This window comes from Selaginella moellendorffii, unplaced genomic scaffold (genome assembly GCF_000143415.4).
Source record: "Selaginella moellendorffii unplaced genomic scaffold, v1.0 SELMOscaffold_78, whole genome shotgun sequence".
Taxonomy (NCBI): domain Eukaryota; kingdom Viridiplantae; phylum Streptophyta; class Lycopodiopsida; order Selaginellales; family Selaginellaceae; genus Selaginella; species Selaginella moellendorffii.
The window spans coordinates 279,398-302,110 of record NW_003314339.1 but is presented as its reverse complement, the minus strand read 5'-3'; the positions used below and the strand labels follow the sequence as shown (position 1 = coordinate 302,110).

Genomic DNA, 22,713 nt, shown 5'->3' with positions numbered 1-22,713 from the left:
CACTTGAGACGTCGAGCAAGAAGCCCCAGAGCGATGGAATTGCGTGGAACGTTTTGACTGCGGTATTTGCCCAGAGAAATGAGAAATCTCGAGCACTGACAGGCGGTCATGCTGGAAAGAATCCCGCTGCGGGATCGCTTCTCCATATGCCTAGTCTGGGTCTCTGCGCTTGAGAAGCAAGGAAAGCAATGGAAGTATGAGCAAACAGAGAAGAAAGCAAGGGGAAAAACAGTTACATTGCTCTGACATCTGAGAGATATTGAGCACTGGGAAAAACAGGAGGGCAACTACATTGTGACGTCCAGGGCTTTCTAACTAATGAGAATGTTTGTGTAGGTCCTTGAAGTGCTAATTCTTTCTATGTTGACAAAGCGTGGACAAGTGGACGACGTCCAGGACCAAAGTTTAAGCTGCTTCATCTTTGTTTCCACAAAGATACCGCTGCTCATAGCTTTCCTCTCCAGGAAGCTGAATACGAGGCCTCCCAGCTGTTAATAGATCTAATAAGAAAAGAGATAGTGGGGACATGAATTATTAACATAGATCCGGCCCGTTACAGTTAAGCAACATTTAGCATACTTTTATTAGACTACTAATTAAAATGTTTTTTTGAGTTGAGATTGTCGATCGTAATCGCCGCGAGAGTCCAAACCTATTGTAGGAAATTACCAAGTTGGACAACAAACGACTAACTTTGTAAGCAGTATATGAATGACTGAATGCCAGAACGAATATTTCCATTGAGTTAAGTAAACAAGGGTCCAACGTTTCCACAGACTATTCGTTCATGTGCGGCCTGATTTTTCTTTTTTCCCTTGGATTTGACTGTAGAGAAGCTGTGAGAGCCGGATTGTGTGCACCAAATGGAAAGGATTCCATTTTGTTTTTGCTTATTCCTCGTCCTACTTCCTCTGGATGGACGCACACTGCTCATAACATGGCTCCAGAGCACAAAACACTAACGGTTAGGAAGCTATAAAACAACAGGAAAAGCTTCGCTCAGAATATAAACCGGGTTCTGAAGAGACAATGTACAAGCAGAAAAAAATGCATAGAGCAACTTACTTGGTCCTCCTCCTCAGCTTTGTTCCCGGTATTCTTTCTGTCAAGGAGCCACAGAATTCCTCATGCCGCTGCCTCGCATTTGATCACGATTGCTGGCCATCTTCTCGAGTCTGGAACAGCTTCAACACGTCAGTGGAGGGACGGTTGATCAGAGTCTTACCTCCGGCTGCTCCTTGCCACGACCCCTTCTTTGACGAACAAGGCTGCAAAGAAGTCCAAGAAAGCTGGGAGCTGGAATTCTGGAGAACAAGCCACCCTGGTGCGTTGTATGCCTCAAACTTTGAGAGCCTTGGAGACCAGCACCGCTGCTCGCTTGCCTCCAACAGAAGCTCAACATGCTTCCAAGGTGCCGTTCCGGTCTACGCCGTAAGTGTCCTGGACCCCTTGCAAGTCATCTCGGCTGTCAAGTTTGCCTCCAGGTATAATCTCCGGCTTGTAGTTAGAACTTCCGGGCATGATCCCACTGGTCGCAGCACAGCCCCGGGTTCATTCGCCATCTGGTTGCACCATCTCAAGAGCATAACTTTTCACGAGAGTTTTGTCCCGGAAGGATATTGTCCTGATAAGAATTCACCACCACTGGGGAAGATCCCTGCCGTGACCATCGGTGCTGGCGTTCAGTGGGAAGAGCTGTATGCAGCAACTCACGAACGAAACTCTGTCATAACAGGAGGAGCATGTTCTTCTGTAGGGGCTGCAGGTGGTTTTCCTCAAGGTGGCGGCCACAGCTTGCTCTCGCCAATGTTTGGACTTGCTGCAGATAACATTCTCCAATATGAAATTGTTACCGCTGGTGGTGAGCTCCTCGTTGCTAATGACTGGCAAAACCAGGAACTCTTCTGGGCACTCCGTGGTGGAGGGGGTGGCACTTTCGGAGTTGTAGTTTCTGCAACATATAGAACCCATCCTGCTCTTGAAAGTCTCGCCTTTGCTCTCTACAACTTCACTGCCACCACTGTCAACGCCTCCAACCCCATGGGAAAGCTGGTGAAGAAATTCGTCCAGATCAGTCCCGAGCTATCTGACGCTGGTTGGTCAGGGAATTTCTTCCTTTCAAGCCGAAGCCTGGTGCTCGTCTATCTCCTCCCGAACAAAAACGTCTCCTTTGCGAACGAGACACTGACGCCGCTGACGACTTACGCTGAGCATCAACCAGGGATGGTCCTTGAGACCAGTTTGCTCGCGTTTTCTTCCTTTCAGGAATGGCATCTAGCTGTTCAGTGCGGTGGCCAGCCCAGCTGCATCACCTTCACCAGACGAAGCCAGTTGAGATTTCCCGGAGCATCGAGCTTGATTCCCAGAAAAGTCTTTACGGATTGTCCTACGAAGATTTCCCGGGCATTGATGAAGATAACCAACACTCCTTTCTCCATAACCGGCGTTTCCAACCTTGGAGGAGATGTGGCACGGCCACGGAACAACGCTGTGAATCCGGCATTGCGCTCGGCACTTTGGCATATCATCCTGGCAACAAACACCAACGATAACACAACTCAGGCGGAATATGAAAAGTTTGCGAGGCAGATCACGCATGCAAACAAGTTGCTACCGGGTTCAGGAGCTTACATGAACGAAGCCGATTTCAACGAACCGAACTGGCAACAATCCTTCTTTGGAGAGAACTATCCTCGCTTGCTTGACATAAAGGACAAGTACGATCCAACTGGTCTGTTTGTGTGCCACCAGTGCGTTGGGAGCGAGAAATGGAGCAATGATCTCAACTGCAAACTGAAATAAATAGAAGTAAAAACAGTAGCCCCCTTTGAATCCATCTTACGTTGTCTACTGTTGTCAGTTAGAAACAGAGCTCATCTCCTTACGATCTCGTTTTGTTCCGGTCGAGAACGCTCTGCGTAAAACTACGAAGGGTTTTAAACCAGCCAGCCAGCCAGCCAGGTTTTTTCTGTTCCATTTGAAACAAAGGTACGATTCTCACAATAGTAGGCTGAAAAAAAAGTTCCATCCAGAGTGAGCAACAACCAGAGACAAGTTGCTACCTTAGGGGATAGTAGACAAGCTTGAGATGATCCAAATATCTCCAGAAATCTAGAAACTCCGCTATTGGTTTTTGAGGCAGCTCTGGATCCTCGAGTGCGCCGTGGAGTCATGGAGCGCTTGCGTGAGTATCTGTGCCAGGAAGCGAAGTGCAATATCGTCCGCGACCGCAAGAACTTCTGGTGAATGAATAAAAATAGAACTCAGAGCCATTAGGTCGGTCGATCAAGAAGGAACGATGAAGCGATCTAGGTGTAGGAATCCACAGCACCTGTTGGAAGAGACCAAGAGAGGGGACCAGGGCTTGGCGCCGATGGCTTCATACCGGTACTGGAAATGCGGCGCCAGAGAAGGGCAGCGGAGGCTCGGGCGTTTCCATGCGCTCCAAGTCACTGTTGAATCCTTTGACCAAGAATGGTCAAAAAGAATGTAAATTTTTTGTAGTACCACGTATGAAATGCAGGAATATCATCTGGAACTGGAAAACAAGAAACTCATGGTGGAAGGATCCCACTACATTGTGTCCGAAGGTTGGTAGTTGATGACAGGGTTGATGGTCTAGTGATTAGTGAACTCATCCTATAATTGCTAACTGGAAAGCTTAGAAGATGTAGCATAGAAGCCAATCCACGTGTCGTGGTCTAAATTCCTGGTTGTTGCATCGCATTCTTAAGAGCAAGCCAATGTCACTAGGAACACCAACGAAGAAAATACTTCAGAAGTTTTATATAGATATATATACACCGCCACATGGCAAGAGACATACTTTAGAAATCGTTTAAAGATTAAAATTTTAGAATCAGATGCAAGAAGGGAGCTGTAATATTTAGATTAGCATGGTGCAATTATTAATATATATCTTTCTGCTTCTAATATGCTTTCAAATTGTAACCTCCTCACCTGTTGAAGTAGATGGAGTTTATGGCCCTGAAGGGATTCTTAATCAAAATAATGTAGATTACTTGATGGCATTTCTAAACACCTTATTACATGAAGCATTACCTGCTGGAGGTGTAACAGATCCAGATGCTAGTTTTGAAGCATCGGTACTGATTCCAAACAGTAATAGATTAGTGCTAGTATGTCTTCATATGATTGATGCTGGCATCATCAATTTTCATCCATCTCCAGGGGTTTTTCAAGTGTTGAATGATCAAGCGTCAAGCATAATTATAAGCTCATTCAATCAATTATATAATAATCTTGTTCAAACAGGACCTATGTATTTTGCGGTAAGTATAATGTCTTATTATGGACGTTTTATTGTTAATTACCGGGTTATTAGAATTCCTAGATCTCGTCAATTGCTATTAAAAAAACGAAAAATGTTGCTAAATGATGATGTTGATATGCATTCAGCTTTCAATCATGTCATGTTAAGTGGTGAATACGATGAACCCTATTCTTATTTGTATGCATCAAAAAAGTATCTACATAACTTTTCAAACAATTACATACTTATAATTCAATATAATTGTAACCTTGTTTTATATTTTAAGAGCACTATTAAATGGAGTACTAAAACAGAAGACACTGATTTTGATTGCAAATTAAGAATTCAATCTGATGGCAATTTAGTGGTATATGGTGCATTCAATTTGAAAGCTAGATGGTCTACTAATACTTTTTGTATCCCAATTTATAATTGTTTTGCAAGTTCGATATTATTACTACAAAATGATTGCAACTTAGTTTTATATAGAATAGGAAAACCAGATATACCAATTTTTGCAAGTGGCACGTCATGCTAACTTAATTAAGTTTTTTCTATATCTATGAGAATTTTGAACAAACATCTGCAAAAAAATCAAAAGAAAAAAACAAATAGCTTTTAAGCCGGCCGTGTGATCTAAAGCTATGGAAAAGCTTTTTAATGTGCAGAGACTTTCATATTTCGGACCAAAGCTCAAAGGTAAGCATTCTTTTCATGATGATGATTGAGAGCACCAACCGTTTTGACAAGGTTGGAGAGGAGAACATAGTGCGAAGAACAGCCAGACGGTTGCAAGTGGACGGCCTCCTCGGCGGCCCTCCGGCTCGCTCCTTGATCGGAGCCACCACACGACGCTAGCAGTGATCTCCATGCGACAATGTCCGGCTCGTAAGGCATGGCGAGCACAAGCTCTTCAGCCTCTCGCACGAATCCACTTCGTCCCAGCAAGTCCACCACGCAGCCAAAGTGCTCGGCCGTCGGCTCCAATCCCTGGAAGTCGTAGATGAAAACGAAGTGCTCCAAGGCCTTGGCAAGAAACCCCGCGTGGCTGCATGCCTGGAAGATGCTCGTAAAGGTAGCGTCCCTGGGCTCGACCCCATGGAGATTCATCTCGTTGTACAGCGAGAGAGCTTGCAAAGTCCGGCCTTGACGGGCATAGCCAGCGATCATCGCAGTGAAAGTGTTGGAGTTGGGGCTGTTTGCGTTCTTGAGCTCCTGGAAAACTCGAGCGGCATCGTCCACTCTCCCCCAGCTGCCATACATGAAGACTAGCGCGTTCCCAACGATGGTATTTGAGGCATAGCCGAGCTCTCGAGCCCGGCGATGGAGCTCTCGCCCGAGAGAGGTGGCCTGGTGCGCGGTGCAAGCTCCCAAGATGGTGGACATGGCGATCTCGTCCGACTTCACTCCTTCCAGGTCCATCTTCTTTGCGAGTAGCAGCGCCGAGGAAGATTGGCCATGCTGGACGTAAGCCGCAATCATGTTCGTCCACGAGACAACGTCGACGTTCTTGCCGAGGAGATGATCGAAGAAGATTGCCTCGGCATCGATCAAGCTGCCGCAGCTGGCGTACATATCCAGCAGCGAGTTGAGAACCTCGACGCTGGAAAGAAGCTCCACTCTTCCAGCGGTGTCCATGGCGGTGTGGAGCGCTCGTCCGCTGGCCAGTCCTCCGCGATCCATCTTGGAGCAAGTTTCCAGCGCGTAGAAGATGGTGACCTCGCTGGGAGCAACGCCGTCGAGATCCATCTCCCGGAAGAGCTGGAAAGCAGCTTCGATATCATCGCGATTCTCTTGCTGAGCGAAGGCCGCGATGATCGTCGTCCACGACACGGTGTTCTTGGAAGGAATCGCCAGGAACACGAGCCTTGCATCGTCGAGACTGCCACACCTCGCGTACATGTGGACGAGCGCGTTGCAAACTGCTCGATCCGACTGGAGCTCCTGGCGGCGATCGATCACTGCCGAGTGGATTCTTTTCCCAGATTCGAGCCCAGAGCAAGCGCCTAGAATGCTGCTCACAGCCATCGCGTCCGGCACCACTCCCTCATCCTCCATTGTGGCGAAGAGATCCATTGCTTGGGTGGCGGCGCCGCTCTGGACGTAGGCCGCGATCATCCCGTTCCAAGTCACGTTGTTCTTAGCGGGCATTCGATCGAAGGCCTCGCGCGCTTCATCCAGTCGCCCACACTTGCCGTAGAAATTCACGATCGCGCTTCCAACGATAAGATCCGAGTCTAGGCCACTGGCCTCGACGCGAGCGGCAATCTTCCGTCCGGCAGCCAGCTCTCCACCGCTAGAACACGCGGCCAGGAGCGCTACGAATGTCACGGCGTTGGGATCCACTCCATCGCAGCACATCTGGCGGTAGCACTGGATCGCTCGCTGCAGCTGCCCGTTCTGGGCAAATGCCGTCACCATGATGGTCCACGAGAAGACGCTTCTGTTCTTCATCCGGTCGAAGATGGCGATGGCGTCGGCGAGACTGCGGCATTTGGCATACATGTTGACCAGCGAATTCCCGACCATGAGATCCTGCTCTTCTCCATCCTGTTCCCCATAGCCGAGCTCCACGATCAAGCTGTGGATCATCTTTCCCTGCTGGAGATCTTCCAGCGACGAGCAGGCCCCCAAGAGTGTAGTGAGCGTCACCTCGTCTGCTCGATCGCCCTCTTGGTTCATTGTCCGGAAGAGCTGGAGAGCGTCGCTGCCGTGATCTGCGCGGACGTAGGCGGAGATGATGATTGTCCACGAAAAGACGTTCTTGCGCGAGCTCATTGTGTCGAAGGCCTGGCGGGCATCGGTCACGCTGCCACACTGAGCGTACATCTGGACGACCAGATTTTCCAGAAACCTCCTCCTCTTCTTTGCACTGCCGTCGTGAAGATTGTGCTCGCAGATTTGAGCGTGGATGGTCTTTACTTCCGCTACAGAGCTGCAGTTCCTCAGCAATTCAGCAGCATCCCCAGAGATCATCAGATATACTATAACTTCCCTCGATCCTGAGAAAAACATCTAAGACATATTAACTCATTAGCAATTTGTTACCTGCTAAGCAACTCTTTTTCTTCTAGAAATTCTTCGATACTGGAACAGGACAAAGAATGATATCAGCAAGAAATGGATGGCTTGTCACCTTATAAGGAGCTCGATTATAACGACGTTGCCATGGTTATAGTTCCCAAGGCCATCACAAGCATGTAATCTTGACTGAGTTCGTCACGAGAAAACGTGGGAAGTTTCGAGATAAAACACGCAAGCATGCCAGAATTGATAATCGACAAAACTAACGAGACGTACCACGACTTCCTCCTCAACCAAGCCATTTGGATCTGTATCATGAATGAGCCCATGAGCTGTAAGTCAAAACTCAGGAGAAAGACATTACCAGGAAAAGATTTGCCGCTGTTGCGCACAGTACTGCTACACAAGTGCCCGTCTGCTCGCCGAAGCAGACTGGTATGGTGCGAACTCCCGTAACTCTGTCGCCAGCCATGTCCTTGACATCCATAAGAATCTCTCGGCCGAGAATCGACAAGAAAAGGTAGAAGCTGGAAGCAAGAGTTCTCTGAGGAATCACGCTAACACTACCGTGTGTCACTGCAAGACCCCCGGCAAAAATGGCGCTGGCGATCACCCCGGATACGACAATGTTCTTCAACAGCGTCACCTTCTTGACCAGCGGCGTGTAGACAAATGTGATGTACGCCGAGAGTGTGATGAGTAGCCTCATGATGGGTTGCTCCAAGCAACAAGTTGCCAGCATGACGCCTCCGTAGATGCATCCAGCAACCAGTCCAACCTGCGAAGCAAAAGATCATTCTAGACCGAAGCTATTAACTTTGAAAGACTCACATCAGCCGTGGTGATTTCTCCACTCAGCAACGCCGAGTTCCTTCTGTTGAGACCGTCTGTTCCAGATATATGATCGTAGCAGTCGTTGACGAGCATTGATGCTGCTAATATGAGAGCGCTACAAGCTGAACTTGTCCACACAGCTGGCATGAGTAGCACTCTCGGGCTGTAGTTTGCAGTCATCCAGCTGCCTGCGAAGCTTAAAAGGAAGGCCGGGACGAGATTGATGGGCCTGGACATCTCGAACAATCCCCGAGCGAAAGCGCTCCTTCTAACGGCTGTTAAATCCCGCTGTTTGCTACTACAAACTAAAATCCCTGTCGACCTGTTGCTGCTCCTTCTTAGAACTTCAGAACCGTTCCTTCTCGCGCGGACTAAATTCCCTGTGCTGCTCTTGCTTAGATTGTCTGTCCAATAAAGAAAGCTGCAAATCACTGGCCTGTCCATGGAGCGGAAAATGATTCACCAATCTTGAGGCCGAAGCATGAAGTAAAAATCGCCCTCAAGAAACAACCCGTCTCTCTCGTGCCATCCTGTATTGCTCATCTATCCATATCGATATCGATATCGTCGTTGAAAAAATGTCTCATCCAACTTATTCTTCTTTTGTTCGCGTGTATTACGTGCCTGGAACGCAAGAATGATCGAACCTTCCGGAACTTGCACACCAGGTTAATTTAAAAACGTCACGTACGTTACACGCGAAAGGCTAACTAGCTACACATGGCAGAAAATCGTTGCATTGCCCGCTGGAATTGCAAGCCCTGCAGTTTAAGAGACAAACGTTTGAGAGACCGATAAATAAAAATGAAAACGATGCAGGTCATTTACCAACCTGCCAGTAAAGATGCCTGCACTCGGAGCATTGCCAGAATAGTAAACCGTCCTGCAGTAATACATCTTCCGAAATTTTTTGGTTGGGAGCAGCAGCCTTTGCTTGCTGTGCGGTCAATGGTTTGGGACAGAGCTCTCCGTTGCACCTCGTGCACCTCGAGAGTAAATGCTCTTCGGAGACTGTAAGATGGAACGTCTCAATAATCTGAGTAAAGAAACTGTCAAAAAGGACAGCGCTAGCGACGCATTGAATCGTACCTCAGTAAGTTGCTCTTTCTTTGTTAGGTGTTTGACACGGTACGCTTGGTTGGATGGAATAAGGCGCTGCCTGAGTAGCTTTACGTCTCTTGTTAGTAGAATCCTCCCTTCTCTTTGAGCTTGTTCGATTAGCTGCCTAGAAGAATACAATCCAGCTGAATATTTCTTCTCTCCAAAGAAAAAAACAAGAACCTGGCGTCAGGTTTTAATCTATGTGGACAAGCAGCGTCAATTCCAACGCAACGTAGCTGACGAGCTAAGCCTTCAATCTGTTCAGAAGGAAAGAAAAAAATGCGTTAAAATTTATGCACTTAGCCCGCCGAACTTACCATAATATCACACAGAAACTTTGGGCAACCATCACCTCCCACAACAGGATCCCATGGCGGAGGTCCACACCACTCGAACTCGGTCTGCCCCTGAGATCTGTTTGTGTCCCGTACCCTCCGAGTTCTGATTTTCTTTTTTGGGTCGGCTTGCAGTGACAGCGTCTGCTGAAAAGTTAATAGATACGCGAGAAACTTTCCAGTCCTATCTGCCTTCTCGCTCATGCTCCTAAACCTCGTTACAAGAGGGCTTAACTCTTCATCAGGATAGAGTAGACGAGCAATTCCGACCGAGGCAACTGCGAATGTAAAACGTCAATGAGAAGGCCACAGATCGACCAGAGTCGAAACCAACCTGCTTTTGATCGTTGCATGTCGATTATATAGGGATGAAGAGCGTCCAGAATTGCTAGAAGACAATGCGCATCAGCGGCAGCATAAGATATTTGTTCTTCAGTCAGTGGCCTCAGCTCCCAGTCACTACATTGCAAACTCTGCGCAAAAAACATAGCTTCACTAGTAGCAGCCATGCAAACACACACTATCCCATACCTTGCAAAGAGGTCGACCAAAAACATCTCTACATATGTGGGATAAGCTCGGAGTATCACCCGGGAGTTTACGTGGATTTTTCCTTTTCACTTCATGATAGAGCTTCCCAATATCAATATAAGGCTACGCTACAAAGAGAAGGACATGGAAAATGAGCAAAGTTACGAGTAAAAGAGGAACTCAGGCACTTACCTCACAGGAGAAGCTCGCAGTGGACGAAAGCGATGCAGCGAGATTGATTAAATCTTGTCGAAGCTTGAATCCCAGCTTTAGAATTCTAGACGTTTCCAATGCCTCTTCCAGTGGCTGAAGCAATGCAGAAGCCGGGATCGACAACACATCGACGATGAACACAAGATCACTCTCGGGGCCGAAATCTCGCTTCCGGCACGCAATCTGGAGCAGCGAAACCCTGGGGTGCGTACCAGCTACCGAGACAGGCTTCCACTCAGCATCCAGCGCGATCACTGACGATTCTTGCAGCGCCAGAAGAAATCCCTGGAACGCCTCGCCATCGATCGAATCGACGAGCCTGATGCTCGAAGGCGGCAGCGGCACGCTCCAAAACTCGTCCTCCATAGCCAAGAATTTAGGGTTTATCCTCTTCCGTACGCTTTCAAGCGTACGTCCCTTGTTCCGACCCGTTGGAGATTCCTTGGCCAGGAGGAAGAAGGATGCCAGCGTCTTCTTATCGCCAGCAGCAAGGCGTGAACTGGGGTCTGGTCGTCGGCGGCGCCGTAGCGACGGTCTTGTCGCTGGCATTCACACGGAGTAGCAAGAACAAGAGCAAGAACAAGGCGGCGGCGGCGGCGGCAGCGATTCACCCCGAGCAGCACGGCAATGGTGAGAATCCGCAGAGATTTCTTCTTCTTTCTCCCTGGTGTCTTGTTCTTGGGCCGTAATATTTCTATCTGGAATGCTCAGGTCTCGCAGCGATGGATGCCGAGTGCATGGTGTTGCGTCGCGAATCGAGTAGCGGCAGTAGCAGCAGTGGCAGCAGCAGTGAGATTTCTTCCGATGGTAAGCTCAGATTTCCTTTCCCAGTTGGTCGAGAATCGACAGAAAGCCCCTTTCTTTCGTTCTTGATTTTTTATTTTCCCTCGACTTCGTCCAGGAATCGTGCATCGCCAAGCCGTGCATCGATTGAGACACCAGCTCAAGAGCCGGGAGGAGATGATCATGGAGATGCAAGCACAGCTATCGAGCAAAGAGAAGGCGCTCCACTCACACACCTCTCTCATCGCCAATCTCGAGCGGCAACTCAAGGAAGCCAACGATTCAATCTTTGAGGTAGAGCGAGTAATCCAGGAGCTTCACGGGCCCAAGGCCAACACCAGCACAGGGCAATCCTCTGGATCATCTGGGACGACAGAAGTGGCAATCGACATGGGAACCCAGTGCAGCAGCGATAGCGATGAGCACCAAGAACACGAGTTGGAAGGAGAAAACAAGCTGATCGTCAAGAACAGCGGGAAGAACAGCGAGAACAACGAGATGGTGTTGCATGCAAAGGAAGGTGACTATCAGCTGGTTTTCGAGAGAGCCAAGCATCTGGAAGCGGAATTGCTGGGAATTCGTGCCATGGCACAAGAGATGGCCTCGCTGCTGGAAATGTCCGAGCGAGAACGATTGAGGCTCCATCACGTTGTAAGTCAACTCCAACAAAAGCTTGCGTTCCAGGTACGCTTGACATTCTTTGTTCGATTGTTTTTTTAGTTTGCTTTTGTTCCTACTGTGTGTGACACGATGTGTTTCCTATCATCAGGCAAAAGAGCTGAACACGATGCGAGCGACGACACACTTTCTCAAGGTGTCTCTCGGAAGCCGGTAATATTTTTCTTGGAGATTCTGGAAGGAAGTGGTGGCTAACCAGGATTTATAACTTTCGTGTAGGAGATCCGGGGATCACTACACAGACTTATACAACAAAGCTGCCAGATTATCGAGGGACGAGGATGGCAGCCCCTTACAACTCAGAAGCAGTAACGATCCTTCAACACAAGCAGCACGACCCACCAAGCAGCGGTATAGTGAATCAGCGTCGGTTGACAGCAGCTTGGAAGTCTCGGAGATCATCGATCCTTCTGTGAGGGACGAAAACTCCACGAGCAGCTCAACGGGATCGTACTGGTCATCAGGTGGTCGAGACGATCAAGAGCTAGAGGAGGAACAGGAGGGTGGACGGATGGCGGACTACAGGAGTTACGATTCTCCAGGCGTAGTACGGATAGGAAGTCCCACGATTGTGGGAAGCAGGAGCTCGATGGAGAGTGGCACAGCACAGAGGTACTTGTTCAGCGACGATCAAGAGCTGGGAGAGAGCGAAGAACTGGAAGGAGAAGAAGAGTTTGCTACTGCTCCTACTGCGAGAACCACTCGATCTTCTCTGGAAGCAGTAGTGGAAGAGGAAGAGGAAGGGTCGTCTGGATCGAGCGCGGTGATGGAAGAAATGCTGGACGAAACGCTCGAAGATCTTGTCAAAGCCACGACGCCGCGTGCCACTACCATCACTGGACGACGCTCTGTATGATATGATCTTAGTAGCATTTAAACAAAAACCCTTGGTGTTCCAGTTCTAGGGTTCTTGAGAGGAAGGAAAGGATCTGATCGATGGCGGCCGCCTGGAGGAATCTTCAGCACAAATCCACCGCCGCTACCGAGTATGTGATGAAGCACGCCGGCGAGTACTACAAGACGCTGCTCGAGCGGAACAAGCATTACATCGTGGAAGAGCCGACGGTGGAGAAGTGTAACGAGCTCTCCAAGCAGCTCCTCTACACGCGCCTGGCCAGGTATGGATGGAATCCCTTGGATTGATCGCGGAATCGCGACCCTTCTCTCTCGCAGCTTGCCCCATCGCGCGGAATCGTTCTGGAAAGAGGTGGAGATCGTCAAGGCCAAGTTCCGGAATCGGCAAGAGTTGAAGCTCGAGGAGGTCGGGATCGCTGCGCTGTTCGTGGGCGAGTGCTACGCGTGGTTCTGCGTGGGCGGGATGATTGGGCGGCGATCGATCACTGGCTACCGCGTCTAGACCAGAGCTTTTGCGATTTGGAAGAGTTGAGATGAGAGTAACAAGACGAATTGATGCTGTGTGTTCTTGCGGCATTCCTTTCCTTTTTAACTTTCCTTTTTGATTGGATGGAATAAAATGCTTATCTTCTAGGCTATTTCTTTCCTTTAAGAGAGAAAGAGCCCTAATTCACACCTCGGCATCCGGGAGCTCCGGTCTCGCCTAGCGTCGGGTAAGGGCGCCTCCTCCTCGCGATTTCGTGATTGATCGATTGGCGCGATTGATATTTCGAGCAGATCTGCCGCAATGGGCGTCAAGGAGTACGAATGCCAGCCCCTGATTGGTAAGATCTCGGCATCGCATTGGAATCCAGGGACTGAGAGCTTGCTGTGGTGTAGACTATCGGACTGTTGCTGGAGTGTCTGGGCCTCTGGTGATGCTCGACAAAGTCAAGGTATTCTGTCGCTGGTTGGAAGCTTTTCCATCGCTCATAGCGTCGATTGATGTTCCACCAGGGCCCAAAGTTCCAAGAAATCGTGAACTTGAGACTTGGCGATGGTTCTTACAGGAGAGGTCAGGTGCTGGAGATCGATGGCGAACGGGCCGTGGTGCAGGTCATTGATTCAATCTCTTGTTCTGGCGACCGAGTTACTGAGCTTCTCCTCTTTTCAGGTCTTCGAAGGGACTACTGGAATTGATAACAAGCACACGACTGTTGAGTTCACTGGAGAGGTGGCTTGCTCTTTCTTCCTACAGTGATTTTGACTCTACTGTATGCTTTCCAGGTGTTGAAAACCCCGGTGTCCATAGATATGCTCGGTAGAATCTTTAATGGTTCTGGGAAGCCTATCGATAACGGGCCCCCGATCTTGGCAGAAGCTTACCTAGACATTTCTGGTGATACATCTTCTTCTACTTGATATTCAACTGACCTCTAGATGTTCTACAGGAAGCTCCATCAACCCAAGCGAACGTACGTACCCGGAAGAAATGATTCAGACTGGCATTTCGACCATCGACGTTATGAACTCCATAGCCCGAGGTCAGAAAATCCCACTTTTCTCGGCTGCTGGGCTGTCGCACAACGAAATTGCTGCTCAAATATGCCGACAAGCCGGACTTGTGAGACACTTGGACGCGGGGAACGTTTTAGAGGTACAATTGTTTTCCGTTTATCTTCTGTCTGTTGTTGAGACTGATGAGTTTCTTTCGTATCCAGCGTGATGTTGAAGACAACTTTGCAATCGTCTTTGCAGCTATGGGTGTGAACATGGAGACTGCACAGTTTTTCAAAAGGGATTTTGAGGAAAATGGATCGATGGAAAGAGTCACATTGTTCTTAAACCTGGTACGTTATGGATTGACAATGCCAATGCGTTTTTACTCCTCCATCGTGTTTCGTACAGGCGAACGATCCCACAATCGAACGTATCATTACTCCCAGGATTGCGTTGACGACGGCAGAGTATCTGGCTTATGATTGCGGGAAACATGTGCTTGTCATTTTGACCGACATGAGTTCGTATGCGGATGCATTGCGTGAGGTATGGTATGTTTCAAGTTTGTCATGAGAGCTATGATAACCAGGGCTTTGTGTAGGTGTCTGCCGCTCGTGAGGAGGTGCCTGGTCGTCGTGGATATCCTGGTTATATGTATACAGATTTGGCAACAATTTACGAGCGTGCTGGACGAATTGAAGGGCGAATGGGATCAATCACTCAAATTCCCATTCTCAGTATGCCAAACGATGGTACGAGATGTCTGATCATCGAGATCATCTACTGACTTACTCGCAGATATCACTCATCCGATTCCGGATCTCACTGGTTACATTACTGAGGGACAGATTTATGTGGACCGTCAACTCTACAATCGTCAGGTTTGTGCTGGTATTTTGCAGTGTACATGTAACACTTCTCTTTGGCTGCTTGTGTTTCAGATCTATCCACCTATCAACGTGTTGCCATCGCTTTCTCGTTTGATGAAGGTACCGCAAAGGAGCTTAATAGATATCCGGTTAACGATTTTCTGTTTTCTTTTGCATAGAGTGCTATTGGAGAAGGTATGACCCGAAAGGATCACTCCGACGTTTCGAACCAGGTGAGCGATTGTGTCTACATCATTATGCCGTTTAACAATGTCTACTGGTTTTGCAGCTTTATGCAAACTATGCCATTGGCAAAGACGTTCAAGCGATGAAAGCTGTCGTGGGAGAAGAAGCGCTGTCATCTGAAGATCTGGTAAAGCACCAGTTTTGCTTTTTGATGCCAGTATGTTAACCAACTGTGTTCCTTCCCTGCAGCTGTACTTGGAATTCTTAGACAAATTCGAGAAAAAATTTGTCAGTCAAAGCGCTTACGACACAAGAGACATCTTCCAGTCCTTGGACTTGGCGTGGACTTTGCTCCGGATTTTCCCCAGAGAACTACTGCGCCGTATACCAGGAAAGACTCTGGATGCATTCTACAGCAGAGAGTCCGCTCATTAATCGATCGACCCGGCGGAGGGCTATGCAATTTTCTATAATCGATCGAGGTGGTATTTCTTTTATAAATTTCTCGCCGTGACTACTTAAGCGCATCAATGTGAGCTTTTGCTTACCAGAGCCAGGAAAGAAGAAGAATAAAAAGAGGTTTTTTCCTCCGGGAGAAAAGCAAATCTATCAGGAACGAAGTATCGATTTGTACAAGTCGGACACCAACAAGTAAGGACCGCCTTGGCTGTCAGTCATGGCAAACTCGGCCGCTCGAGTAGCTCCAGGTATGTCGCCTTGGTTCTTACAAGCCGTGAGAAGCGCAGTCCAGGATCTATCGTCGGCCTGGAAAGGCATGCACTGGAGGAGCTCCTCGGCTTCTCGAGTTCTCCCGGCCCTGGCGAACATATCAACAATCGAGCAGTAGTGCTGCTGCTCGGGAACGATGCTTCGATCCGATGCCATCGAGAGAAAGAGCTCCCGTCCCAGATCCACAACGCCCAAGTGGCTACACGCTGCGAGAGCCGCCGAGAAGGTGACAGCGTTTGGCCGAGCACCGTCGAGCTCCATCATCCAGAGCAGCTCCAGAGCTCCCGAGGAGGAGTCGTCGAGATGGCCAAAGTGGGCATACGCCGCGATCATGGCCGTCCACGCCACGCAGTCCCTCTCGGGTATAGCGGCGAAGATCTGCCAGGCGTGGCGCAAATGCCCACTCTGGGCATACACGGTGAGCATCGCTGTGAGCGTGCTATCGGCCAGCATTGGCGCTCGATCCAGCGCTAGCGCGGCCTCGTCCACGAGCTTGTTCCTGGACAGAGACGCTATGAGGCAGATCCATGACACGAGATCTCTCCTGGGCATTCGATCGAATGTGGCTCTGGCCTCGCTCGCGCTGCCCTCTCGGCCATAGGCTTGCATCATCGCGTTCCAGGAGACGAGATCTTTCACTGGCATGTTCTCGAACAGAGCCCTCGCGCGATCAATCTCGCCGCTGTCGGCGTACGCGCCCAGCATGATCGTCCAGGATTTTGGATTCGAATTGCGCTTCGCGATCTCCTCGGCCTCGCAGACCCTGCCCCCATCGGCCAATCCCGACACCATGCTGTTGGCGGTGATGGAATCCCACTCGGGCATTCGCGAGAACACCGCCGCGGCGAGATTGGCGTCGCCATTCATAGCCGCCGCCAGCAGCATCGCGTTCCAGGACACGAGCGATCGATTGGGAGCTCGATCGAAGAGATCCCGGGCCTCGATCGCGCTCCCCGATCGCCCATACGCCGTGATCATCAGACACCAGGAGACGACGCTGCGCTGGGGCATCTCGTCAAAGATCTCCCTTGCGCGCTGCATTTGCCCTCTCTGGGCATTTGCCTGGATCATACAATTGAAGGACACGATGCTCCAACGTGGCATGCGATCAAAGGCCGCGATCGCATCCACGTGGCGTCCTGACCCGGCGAATCCAGTGACGAGAGTGTTCCACGTCACAACTGTGCGGCCGTCTGGCATGGAATCAAACAGCATCCTTGCCTCGTCGGCATGCCCGTTAATGGCATAAGCCGCCAGCATGGCGTTCCACGTCACGGTGTTCCTCTCTGGCATTGCGTCGAAGGCCGCCATCGCGGCGTCCACGTCGCCATGTTGGCCGTGGGCAGCCAGCATGGCTGTCCAGGTCACTACCGTACGCGCGGGCATTTTGTCGAAGAAGGAGCGCGCGTCGTACAGACTCCCCGTTTGAGCGCTCGCGACGAGCATGGAGCTCCAAGTGATCACCGATCTCTCCGGCATGGCGTGGAACGATTGGATCGCGGATTCTAGCCAGCCCATCTGGATGAATCCCTGGATCATCGAATTGAGCGTGATGATGCTGTGCTGCGGCATGCGATGGAAGAGATCTCGGGCGCTGTGGAGCTGATTGGCGGCGACGCAATTGGAGAAAAGGGAATTCCAGGTGATGACGCTGCGATCGGGCATGGCGGAGAAGAATTCCCAGGCGTGGGGCAATTGCCCATTGTGGGCATACGCGTGAATGAGGCAATTCCAAGAGTGGGAATTGGGGCATTCGAGGGCATCGAAAACGCTGCGCGATTCGTCCGGGCGGCCGCATCTCGAGTACGCGTCGATCAAGAGATTGGCGAGGAATGTGTCGTGCCTGTGATGGCTGCCGCGGATCTGAGAATGGATCCATCGCAGCTCGTGGAGATCTCTTGAGCAGCTCCTCAGTAGATGCGCTAGGCCATTGCGATCCATCCATTCACATTTTAGGGCATCATTTAAAACTGACCGTTGATTCCAGCACGATGAGATTCTAGGGTTCTTGCGATTCCAGGTTAAGAATGAACGCGAAGCGCGGCAAGGAGCGCGAGGATTTCGGTAGAATTCTCTTTGCGGCTTTGATCACTTGCGAAAATTTCCTTCTCGCCGATGCAGTTGAGTCGCGGAAGAAGGCTAAGCAAGTCGCGGATTTTTACAGCGGGCGATCCAACCAGTCGCGAGAGGAGCGCGAGTCGAGCCCGATTATCCATCTCAAGAAGCTCAACAATTGGGTGAGTGGAAAGTAAAAACGACTGCATTCTTTCCCTTGGAATTTTTCTTTACTCTCTTTGTTGCATGTAGATCAAGAGCGTTCTTATACACTTGTACGTTCACAAAGGAGATTCCGTGCTCGACCTCGCTTGTGGCAAGGTAGGATGAAATCTCTCTACATTTCTCTCGCTACTATCACTCACTTCTTCCAGGGCGGCGATCTGATCAAGTATGACAAAGCGAACATTGGAAGATATGTTGGCGTTGACATTGCAGCTGGATCGGTAAGTCGATCGAGATTGTTTCATAGAAACAAAAGGGATCGATAGAGAAAAATCTCTGAGCTTTTGTTTCTTTTCAACCAAAAGATTGATGACGCGATGAAGAGATACAACAACAGGAGGCAGAGACTGTCCTTCGCAGCGGAGCTCTTCTGTGGAGACTGTTACGAGGTAAGTAATTTTCTTTGCTCGTAAAAAATATGTGATGCATTTTGTCTTGCAGGTAGATCTCGAGAGAAGCATCCAGGGAGGCTTCGATGTTTGTAGCTGCCAGGTACTCGTCCAAATCGAATCCCTTCTTCATGGTTTTGACTATTCACTTCTTTTTCTCTCAGTTTGCTCTACATTACTCGTGGTCGACGATAGAACGGGCAGAGCGAGCCTTGGATAATGTTTCCAGAATGCTCAACCCGGGTGGCTTCTTCATAGGGACCATGCCAGATTCGAACGTGATTGTCCAGAAGCTCCGAGCTGGTACGTTTTTTACCAGCAGCGTTGATTCCAGGGATGATGTTTGTAAGCAGCGCAAGGCCTCGAGTTTGGGAACAGTGTGTATAACATAAGCTTTGGGGAGGAACACAGAACCAAGGTAGTGCTTTAACTTTTGATGAACGTCGTATACTTGCTGGTTCCTTTCCAGAGATTTTCTCAAGCCACTCGTTTTGGGATCCAGTATCACTTCAAGCTCGAGGTGCGTTCTAACTTTTTCCCCGGTTCTTTAAGCATTTCTGTTGATTGACAGGATGCTGTGGATTGCCCAGAATGGCTGGTTTTCTTCCCTTATTTCCAGTCTTTAGCGGCGAATGTAAGTATTTTAGTCACAATGTTACATATTCCTTACTGGTTTTTTCCTGTAGTATGGGTTAGATCTTGTGCTTAAACTTAACTTTCATGACTTTGTCCACAAGCACATCAAAGACGACCACTTTATTGATCTAATGCGGAAACTCGGTGCTTTGGGAGATGGAAGTGAGTTTTGATGTTTCCTTTCTAGTTTCTATGTTTTGTTTCTTTTCTCCAGGTAATGGCGACACCTTATCTCCAGACGAATGGGAAGCTGCTTACCTCTACTTGGTATTCGTCTTCAAAAAGGTCTTCGAATTTTGCTATTGCCTTGATGCTGTTTGTGCTAAATCATTTTTTTGTATAGAGGGGCGAGCCAGGCCCCAGACGACAACAGAACGATCGGCGAAGACAATGGAGTATGATGAAGCCTGAAGATATCAAGAAGCTAGTGACGTGAAGCTTCCGAGAAAACTTCCTGGAAATTGAGAAAAGCTTTCCGTCCAGCCATATCCCTGGATGCATGCAAACGACTTCGTTGGCCGCCAGTAACTCATTGCAAATCTCCACCAATTCAGGCAGTGTATTCCAAATGTTCTTCTCTACTATTGAATAATCCTGGAGATGATCTCCGAGTCGGTCTTGGACTTGATTCCGGACTCTATCTCGAACTCGGTCTTAGAGTCGGTCTTGGACTCGATCTTAGACTTGGTCTCATCCGATGAACTCTTTATCATTTTGGTCAAGCTTTCAGGGCTCCTTTAGCCTACGACACCTCGGTGAGTTGGTTCTTTACACCAGTTTTTTAATATTTCACCAAGTTACCCCACTTGTTTGTCCATATTTATTCTAGCTTTGGACTCTTTAGTGGTTATATCATCACTCAACACATGGGTATAGCTTTCTTTGGTCACATTGGCCTTTCCTGGCCATATTGACTCCACTAGTGTCCTCCCTCTATTTTACTTTTCAAGCTCACCAAACCCCCTCAAGGTTTGCGAGATGATCACTTTGGGCTTTCATCCTCGGATTTGACTCAGATTTTGACTCGAACTCAAACTTGGACTCAGTCTAGACTCGGACTCAATCTCGATCTTAGTCTCGGTCTCTAAGCTTATTACAAAACTATGGTCACTTGGTGACTGGGAGTAATTTGTCTTTTTTTTTTTTTGGATTTGACTTCCTTACACGTATGATCAAAATTCCCACCACCATTTGTTACTCCAACTCTTCAAAAGGACCAAGACTGACTGTGTCTCTGGAGCTTGCTGTAGCTCTTCACCAATCAAAAGATGAGTGCTTGATTGAATAGAGGAGTGAAGCACAAGCATCCAAAAATGCTAACATTATTCTTTTTCGTTTTCGTTTTTTTAGCGTGACACGTCCCACGACCATTCTTGTCATAACCCAGGATTATAGCCTCTGGAACTATTTTATCATACTAACCAGAAATTGCCCAGCAAATGCTAGCCAGACGCTCTGGAAACTTAAACATGTTAATAGAATGCTGTGGAAGATTCAAAATTTTGTCTAAGAATGTAAACAAAAGATCACCACATTTTTCACCCACAACTCCAAAGATAACAGACATATTGCAACTACATCAAGCTCAATCTCCTAGACTCTCCAGCAATCTAAGTGCATTGCTGATGGAGGTCTACAGTAGTCTTTTGTTGGTCTCTTTCTAGTCCCAGTCAATCTTTTCTCTTGCCATTGGACTAATGAAAAACAAAATGCTCTTGCTTCTTCTGATCAGGCTACTTATTGGCTGCGAGATTGAAACAGTTGAAATCAAAAGTGTTTGTCTATTCAAAGTTTACAAATACAAAGTTTGTTGATAGCTACAATTGAGAAGAGGAGGAAGGCCTTAGACTCACTTTCTAATAGTTGCCCATGTTAGAATTCTGTCATTACATGAAGGGAGCGTAAGCCATGCATGTAGTCACCATAACGTCACTACTGTAGCCAGGGTGGTCCAACTACCTTGTTGAAAGACTTGTTTTGACATGCAACATGTTACAGAGAGAATTTGATCTCTTCTTCCCTATAGTAGCTTCCAGACTTTTACGTCTCTATAATCTCTTCAGAAGAGTTTGAATTCCATCCAAGCTATACCTGCCATCAACATACCTGAGCTTAATAGTTGAATGATGAGATTACCCACTACAAAGTTTAAGCGAGATTTGCCACGAGTCATAGTCATAGGTGATTGCGTTGGGAAAGAATACAATGCACGTTTTGGCTGAGACAAGAATGCAAAGCCTCTGCTACCCTGCGGTTTGATAAAACATAGTCCCTAAAAAGGAAACCGAGTTAAAAATGCTTAGTAAAAGCGATAACTTTTGGGATCTATAAGAAACGACCGGTTGGTGGTGTGTTTGATTGCCTGTGGCCTGCGCTGTGATGTGAACATACTAAGAAAATCACTAGGATGGAGTCCATATGTTTGGGCAGCGTGGAGAAATAACTTCACTTGTTCTTGCAGTGGTGGCACCTAGTTTGCCTCTCAACTTACAAATGTGGCAAGTGCAGCAAACTGAAATAGATTGAGGATTGTGTGGAATGGAGTGGCCGTCAACATGTTTGTAAAACAACAACAAATGTACCCCTTTGAACTTCTTAGCATACATTGTTGAAATAGCTTGGAGTTAACTGATTTTGTCCCATGATTTGTCTTCAGTAACGTGGCACATGATAGTGCAAGGGGTGACCTTGAAGACATTGGTATCCTTAGTACCTCTCAAGTTGTAGAAAATACATATAGGCTTTTCTTCAGCAAATCAACATGACTTGAGGTCATGATAAACATTCTCCATACAAGGATTGGCTCTTATAATCAAAGAAAAGGACAGTCAACTACCTTGAAATCACTCACTTTCTCTAGATCATCAGAGATAACGATGGTGCCTCAACACACCCACGCATGGTATCCATCATGCCGTGCATCTTGTTTTGCATCTCTTGCTGATTTCGATTAAAGGCTCGCAAATCATGAACCACATCTTAAATGGTCCAAATCTCTGCAGCTTTGTCGGCACCATCGTCGGCACCACCATCGACAATAGGATTCCAACGTTCAGCTTGGTCGGCCATCACAACCAACTCCTCTGATACCAATGTTATGATCCGGCGCAAAAAGACAAAGATTTAGTCGCCCTAGACTATACTACACCACCTTTTGAGGTTCCTCACCACCCAACCACCCCCGAGCTACCTCAAAAGCTCCATTGCGCCACCGCTCCACTGTGAGCCCTAGGGTAGGTTAAGTCCCTTACCTTAACATGCCTTAATATACCTTTGAGCCTCCCTTTGACCGATGTTGACTATCTAGTTAAAGTTGGCGCCTAACAAGTGGCTTTAAGTCAAGGGTGTCCATTATCTGTGCCTAACCTCTGCCTAGGCACAAGCTCTAGTTTAAATTCTCTTTCGAAGACTTGGCTTTAAGGGCATCAACTTGCTGATTCAGGTCATTGTATTGCTTCTCTAGATCAACAATGTAGGTACAGTCATGCTCTTTCCCAGAAGTGTAACAGCCAGTCCTT

General features: G+C 48.3%; 9 protein-coding genes across 10 annotated transcripts; 5 read left to right on the top strand and 4 right to left on the bottom strand.

The window, feature by feature from the left end:
• The first annotated feature begins 1,029 nt into the window (after positions 1-1,029).
• LOC9643179 (uncharacterized FAD-linked oxidoreductase ARB_02478) lies at positions 1,030-2,802 on the top strand. Its single transcript, XM_002987024.2, has one exon. The coding sequence runs from the start codon at positions 1,030-1,032 to the stop codon at positions 2,800-2,802; it is 1,773 nt and encodes a 590-aa protein (XP_002987070.2).
• Positions 2,803-4,905: 2,103 nt separating this feature from the next.
• On the bottom strand, positions 4,906-7,484 carry LOC9643178 (pentatricopeptide repeat-containing protein At3g09040, mitochondrial). The gene is made up of 3 exons (XM_024660818.1): positions 7,410-7,484; positions 7,322-7,360; positions 4,906-7,275 (listed from the first exon to the last, which is right to left on the bottom strand). The coding sequence occupies exon 3, from the start codon at positions 7,247-7,249 to the stop codon at positions 4,967-4,969; it is 2,283 nt and encodes a 760-aa protein (XP_024516586.1). The 5' UTR covers positions 7,250-7,275; positions 7,322-7,360; positions 7,410-7,484; the 3' UTR covers positions 4,906-4,966.
• On the bottom strand, positions 7,384-8,819 carry LOC112341163 (4-hydroxybenzoate polyprenyltransferase, mitochondrial-like). Its single transcript, XM_024660820.1, has 3 exons — positions 8,129-8,819; positions 7,662-8,075; positions 7,384-7,605 (listed from the first exon to the last, which is right to left on the bottom strand). Exons 1-3 carry the CDS (start codon positions 8,573-8,575, stop codon positions 7,426-7,428), a joined length of 1,041 nt encoding a protein of 346 aa, XP_024516588.1. The 5' UTR covers positions 8,576-8,819; the 3' UTR covers positions 7,384-7,425.
• Positions 8,591-10,677, bottom strand: LOC9662799. Its single transcript, XM_024660865.1, has 5 exons — positions 10,291-10,677; positions 9,902-10,040; positions 9,550-9,845; positions 8,964-9,167; positions 8,591-8,674 (listed from the first exon to the last, which is right to left on the bottom strand). Exons 1-5 carry the CDS (start codon positions 10,675-10,677, stop codon positions 8,591-8,593), a joined length of 1,110 nt encoding a protein of 369 aa, XP_024516633.1.
• Positions 10,678-10,693: 16 nt separating this feature from the next.
• Positions 10,694-12,670, top strand: LOC112341162. The gene is made up of 5 exons (XM_024660819.1): positions 10,694-10,941; positions 11,023-11,118; positions 11,213-11,778; positions 11,864-11,925; positions 11,992-12,670. Exons 1-5 carry the CDS (start codon positions 10,773-10,775, stop codon positions 12,626-12,628), a joined length of 1,530 nt encoding a protein of 509 aa, XP_024516587.1. The 5' UTR covers positions 10,694-10,772; the 3' UTR covers positions 12,629-12,670.
• Positions 12,643-13,263, top strand: LOC9662798. Its single transcript, XM_002987023.2, has 2 exons — positions 12,643-12,890; positions 12,946-13,263. Exons 1-2 carry the CDS (start codon positions 12,709-12,711, stop codon positions 13,127-13,129), a joined length of 366 nt encoding a protein of 121 aa, XP_002987069.1. The 5' UTR covers positions 12,643-12,708; the 3' UTR covers positions 13,130-13,263.
• Positions 13,242-15,768, top strand: LOC9643177 (V-type proton ATPase subunit B 2). Its single transcript, XM_002987022.2, has 15 exons — positions 13,242-13,340; positions 13,405-13,451; positions 13,507-13,562; positions 13,624-13,722; positions 13,781-13,840; positions 13,894-14,005; positions 14,058-14,263; positions 14,328-14,456; positions 14,515-14,652; positions 14,708-14,858; positions 14,905-14,987; positions 15,048-15,095; positions 15,155-15,208; positions 15,265-15,348; positions 15,411-15,768. The coding sequence occupies exons 2-15, from the start codon at positions 13,415-13,417 to the stop codon at positions 15,594-15,596; spliced, it is 1,443 nt and encodes a 480-aa protein (XP_002987068.1). The 5' UTR covers positions 13,242-13,340; positions 13,405-13,414; the 3' UTR covers positions 15,597-15,768.
• A 2-nt stretch (positions 15,769-15,770) lies between these two features.
• Positions 15,771-17,462, bottom strand: LOC9662797 (pentatricopeptide repeat-containing protein At4g02750). Its single transcript, XM_024660864.1, has one exon. It carries the CDS (start codon positions 17,460-17,462, stop codon positions 15,771-15,773), a length of 1,692 nt encoding a protein of 563 aa, XP_024516632.1.
• Positions 17,463-17,855: 393 nt separating this feature from the next.
• LOC9662796 (mRNA cap guanine-N7 methyltransferase 1) lies at positions 17,856-19,774 on the top strand. Of its 2 annotated transcripts, none has more exons than XM_024660821.1 (13): positions 17,856-17,954; positions 18,012-18,127; positions 18,198-18,266; positions 18,338-18,391; positions 18,476-18,559; positions 18,612-18,662; positions 18,724-18,862; positions 18,913-18,977; positions 19,029-19,079; positions 19,131-19,193; positions 19,246-19,357; positions 19,410-19,480; positions 19,539-19,774. In XM_024660821.1, the coding sequence occupies exons 1-13, from the start codon at positions 17,918-17,920 to the stop codon at positions 19,629-19,631; spliced, it is 1,005 nt and encodes a 334-aa protein (XP_024516589.1). In that variant the 5' UTR covers positions 17,856-17,917; the 3' UTR covers positions 19,632-19,774. The 2 variants fall into 2 exon arrangements, with proteins under 2 accessions (XP_024516589.1, XP_002987067.1); XM_002987021.2 differs by having other exon boundaries at positions 17,857-17,954; positions 18,320-18,391.
• Positions 19,775-22,713: the final 2,939 nt, after the last annotated feature.

Excerpts from the sequence above, each read along its gene's own strand:
- LOC9662799 (XM_024660865.1), bottom strand. The coding sequence starts at position 10,677 with ATGGAGGACGAGTTTTGGAGCGTGCCGCTGCCGCCTTCGAGCATCAGG. Across the intron at positions 9,846-9,901 it reads CATGCAACGATCAAAAGCAG|TTGCCTCGGTCGGAATTGCT; the intron begins GTTGGTTTCGAC and ends TTACATTCGCAG. Across the intron at positions 8,675-8,963 it reads GCAGGCATCTTTACTGGCAG|ATGAGCAATACAGGATGGCA; the intron begins GTTGGTAAATGA and ends CGATATGGATAG.
- LOC9643179 (XM_002987024.2), top strand. The coding sequence starts at position 1,030 with ATGTACAAGCAGAAAAAAATGCATAGAGCAACTTACTTGGTCCTCCTC.
- LOC9643177 (XM_002987022.2), top strand. The coding sequence starts at position 13,415 with ATGGGCGTCAAGGAGTACGAATGCCAGCCCCTGATTG. Across the intron at positions 14,457-14,514 it reads TCACATTGTTCTTAAACCTG|GCGAACGATCCCACAATCGA; the intron begins GTACGTTATGGA and ends TGTTTCGTACAG. Across the intron at positions 15,209-15,264 it reads ACTCCGACGTTTCGAACCAG|CTTTATGCAAACTATGCCAT; the intron begins GTGAGCGATTGT and ends CTGGTTTTGCAG.
- LOC112341163 (XM_024660820.1), bottom strand. The coding sequence starts at position 8,575 with ATGGACAGGCCAGTGATTTGCAGCTTTCTTTATTGGACAGACAATCTA. Across the intron at positions 8,076-8,128 it reads GAGAAATCACCACGGCTGAT|GTTGGACTGGTTGCTGGATG; the intron begins GTGAGTCTTTCA and ends TTTGCTTCGCAG. Across the intron at positions 7,606-7,661 it reads CAGCGGCAAATCTTTTCCTG|ATCCAAATGGCTTGGTTGAG; the intron begins GTAATGTCTTTC and ends TTCATGATACAG.
- LOC9643178 (XM_024660818.1), bottom strand. The coding sequence starts at position 7,249 with ATGATCTCTGGGGATGCTGCTGAATTGCTGAGGAACTGCAGCTCTGTA.
- LOC9662796 (XM_002987021.2), top strand. The coding sequence starts at position 17,918 with ATGAACGCGAAGCGCGGCAAGGAGCGCGAGGATTTCG. Across the intron at positions 18,560-18,611 it reads TCTGTGGAGACTGTTACGAG|GTAGATCTCGAGAGAAGCAT; the intron begins GTAAGTAATTTT and ends TTTGTCTTGCAG. Across the intron at positions 19,481-19,538 it reads TGGTATTCGTCTTCAAAAAG|AGGGGCGAGCCAGGCCCCAG; the intron begins GTCTTCGAATTT and ends TTTTTTGTATAG.
- LOC112341162 (XM_024660819.1), top strand. The coding sequence starts at position 10,773 with ATGCCAGCGTCTTCTTATCGCCAGCAGCAAGGCGTGAACTGGGGTCTG. Across the intron at positions 10,942-11,022 it reads CCCCGAGCAGCACGGCAATG|GTCTCGCAGCGATGGATGCC; the intron begins GTGAGAATCCGC and ends TGGAATGCTCAG. Across the intron at positions 11,926-11,991 it reads AAGGTGTCTCTCGGAAGCCG|GAGATCCGGGGATCACTACA; the intron begins GTAATATTTTTC and ends ACTTTCGTGTAG.
- LOC9662798 (XM_002987023.2), top strand. The coding sequence starts at position 12,709 with ATGGCGGCCGCCTGGAGGAATCTTCAGCACAAATCCACCGCCGCTACC. Across the intron at positions 12,891-12,945 it reads CTCTACACGCGCCTGGCCAG|CTTGCCCCATCGCGCGGAAT; the intron begins GTATGGATGGAA and ends TCTCTCTCGCAG.
- LOC9662797 (XM_024660864.1), bottom strand. The coding sequence starts at position 17,462 with ATGCCGCAGCACAGCATCATCACGCTCAATTCGATGATCCAGGGATTC.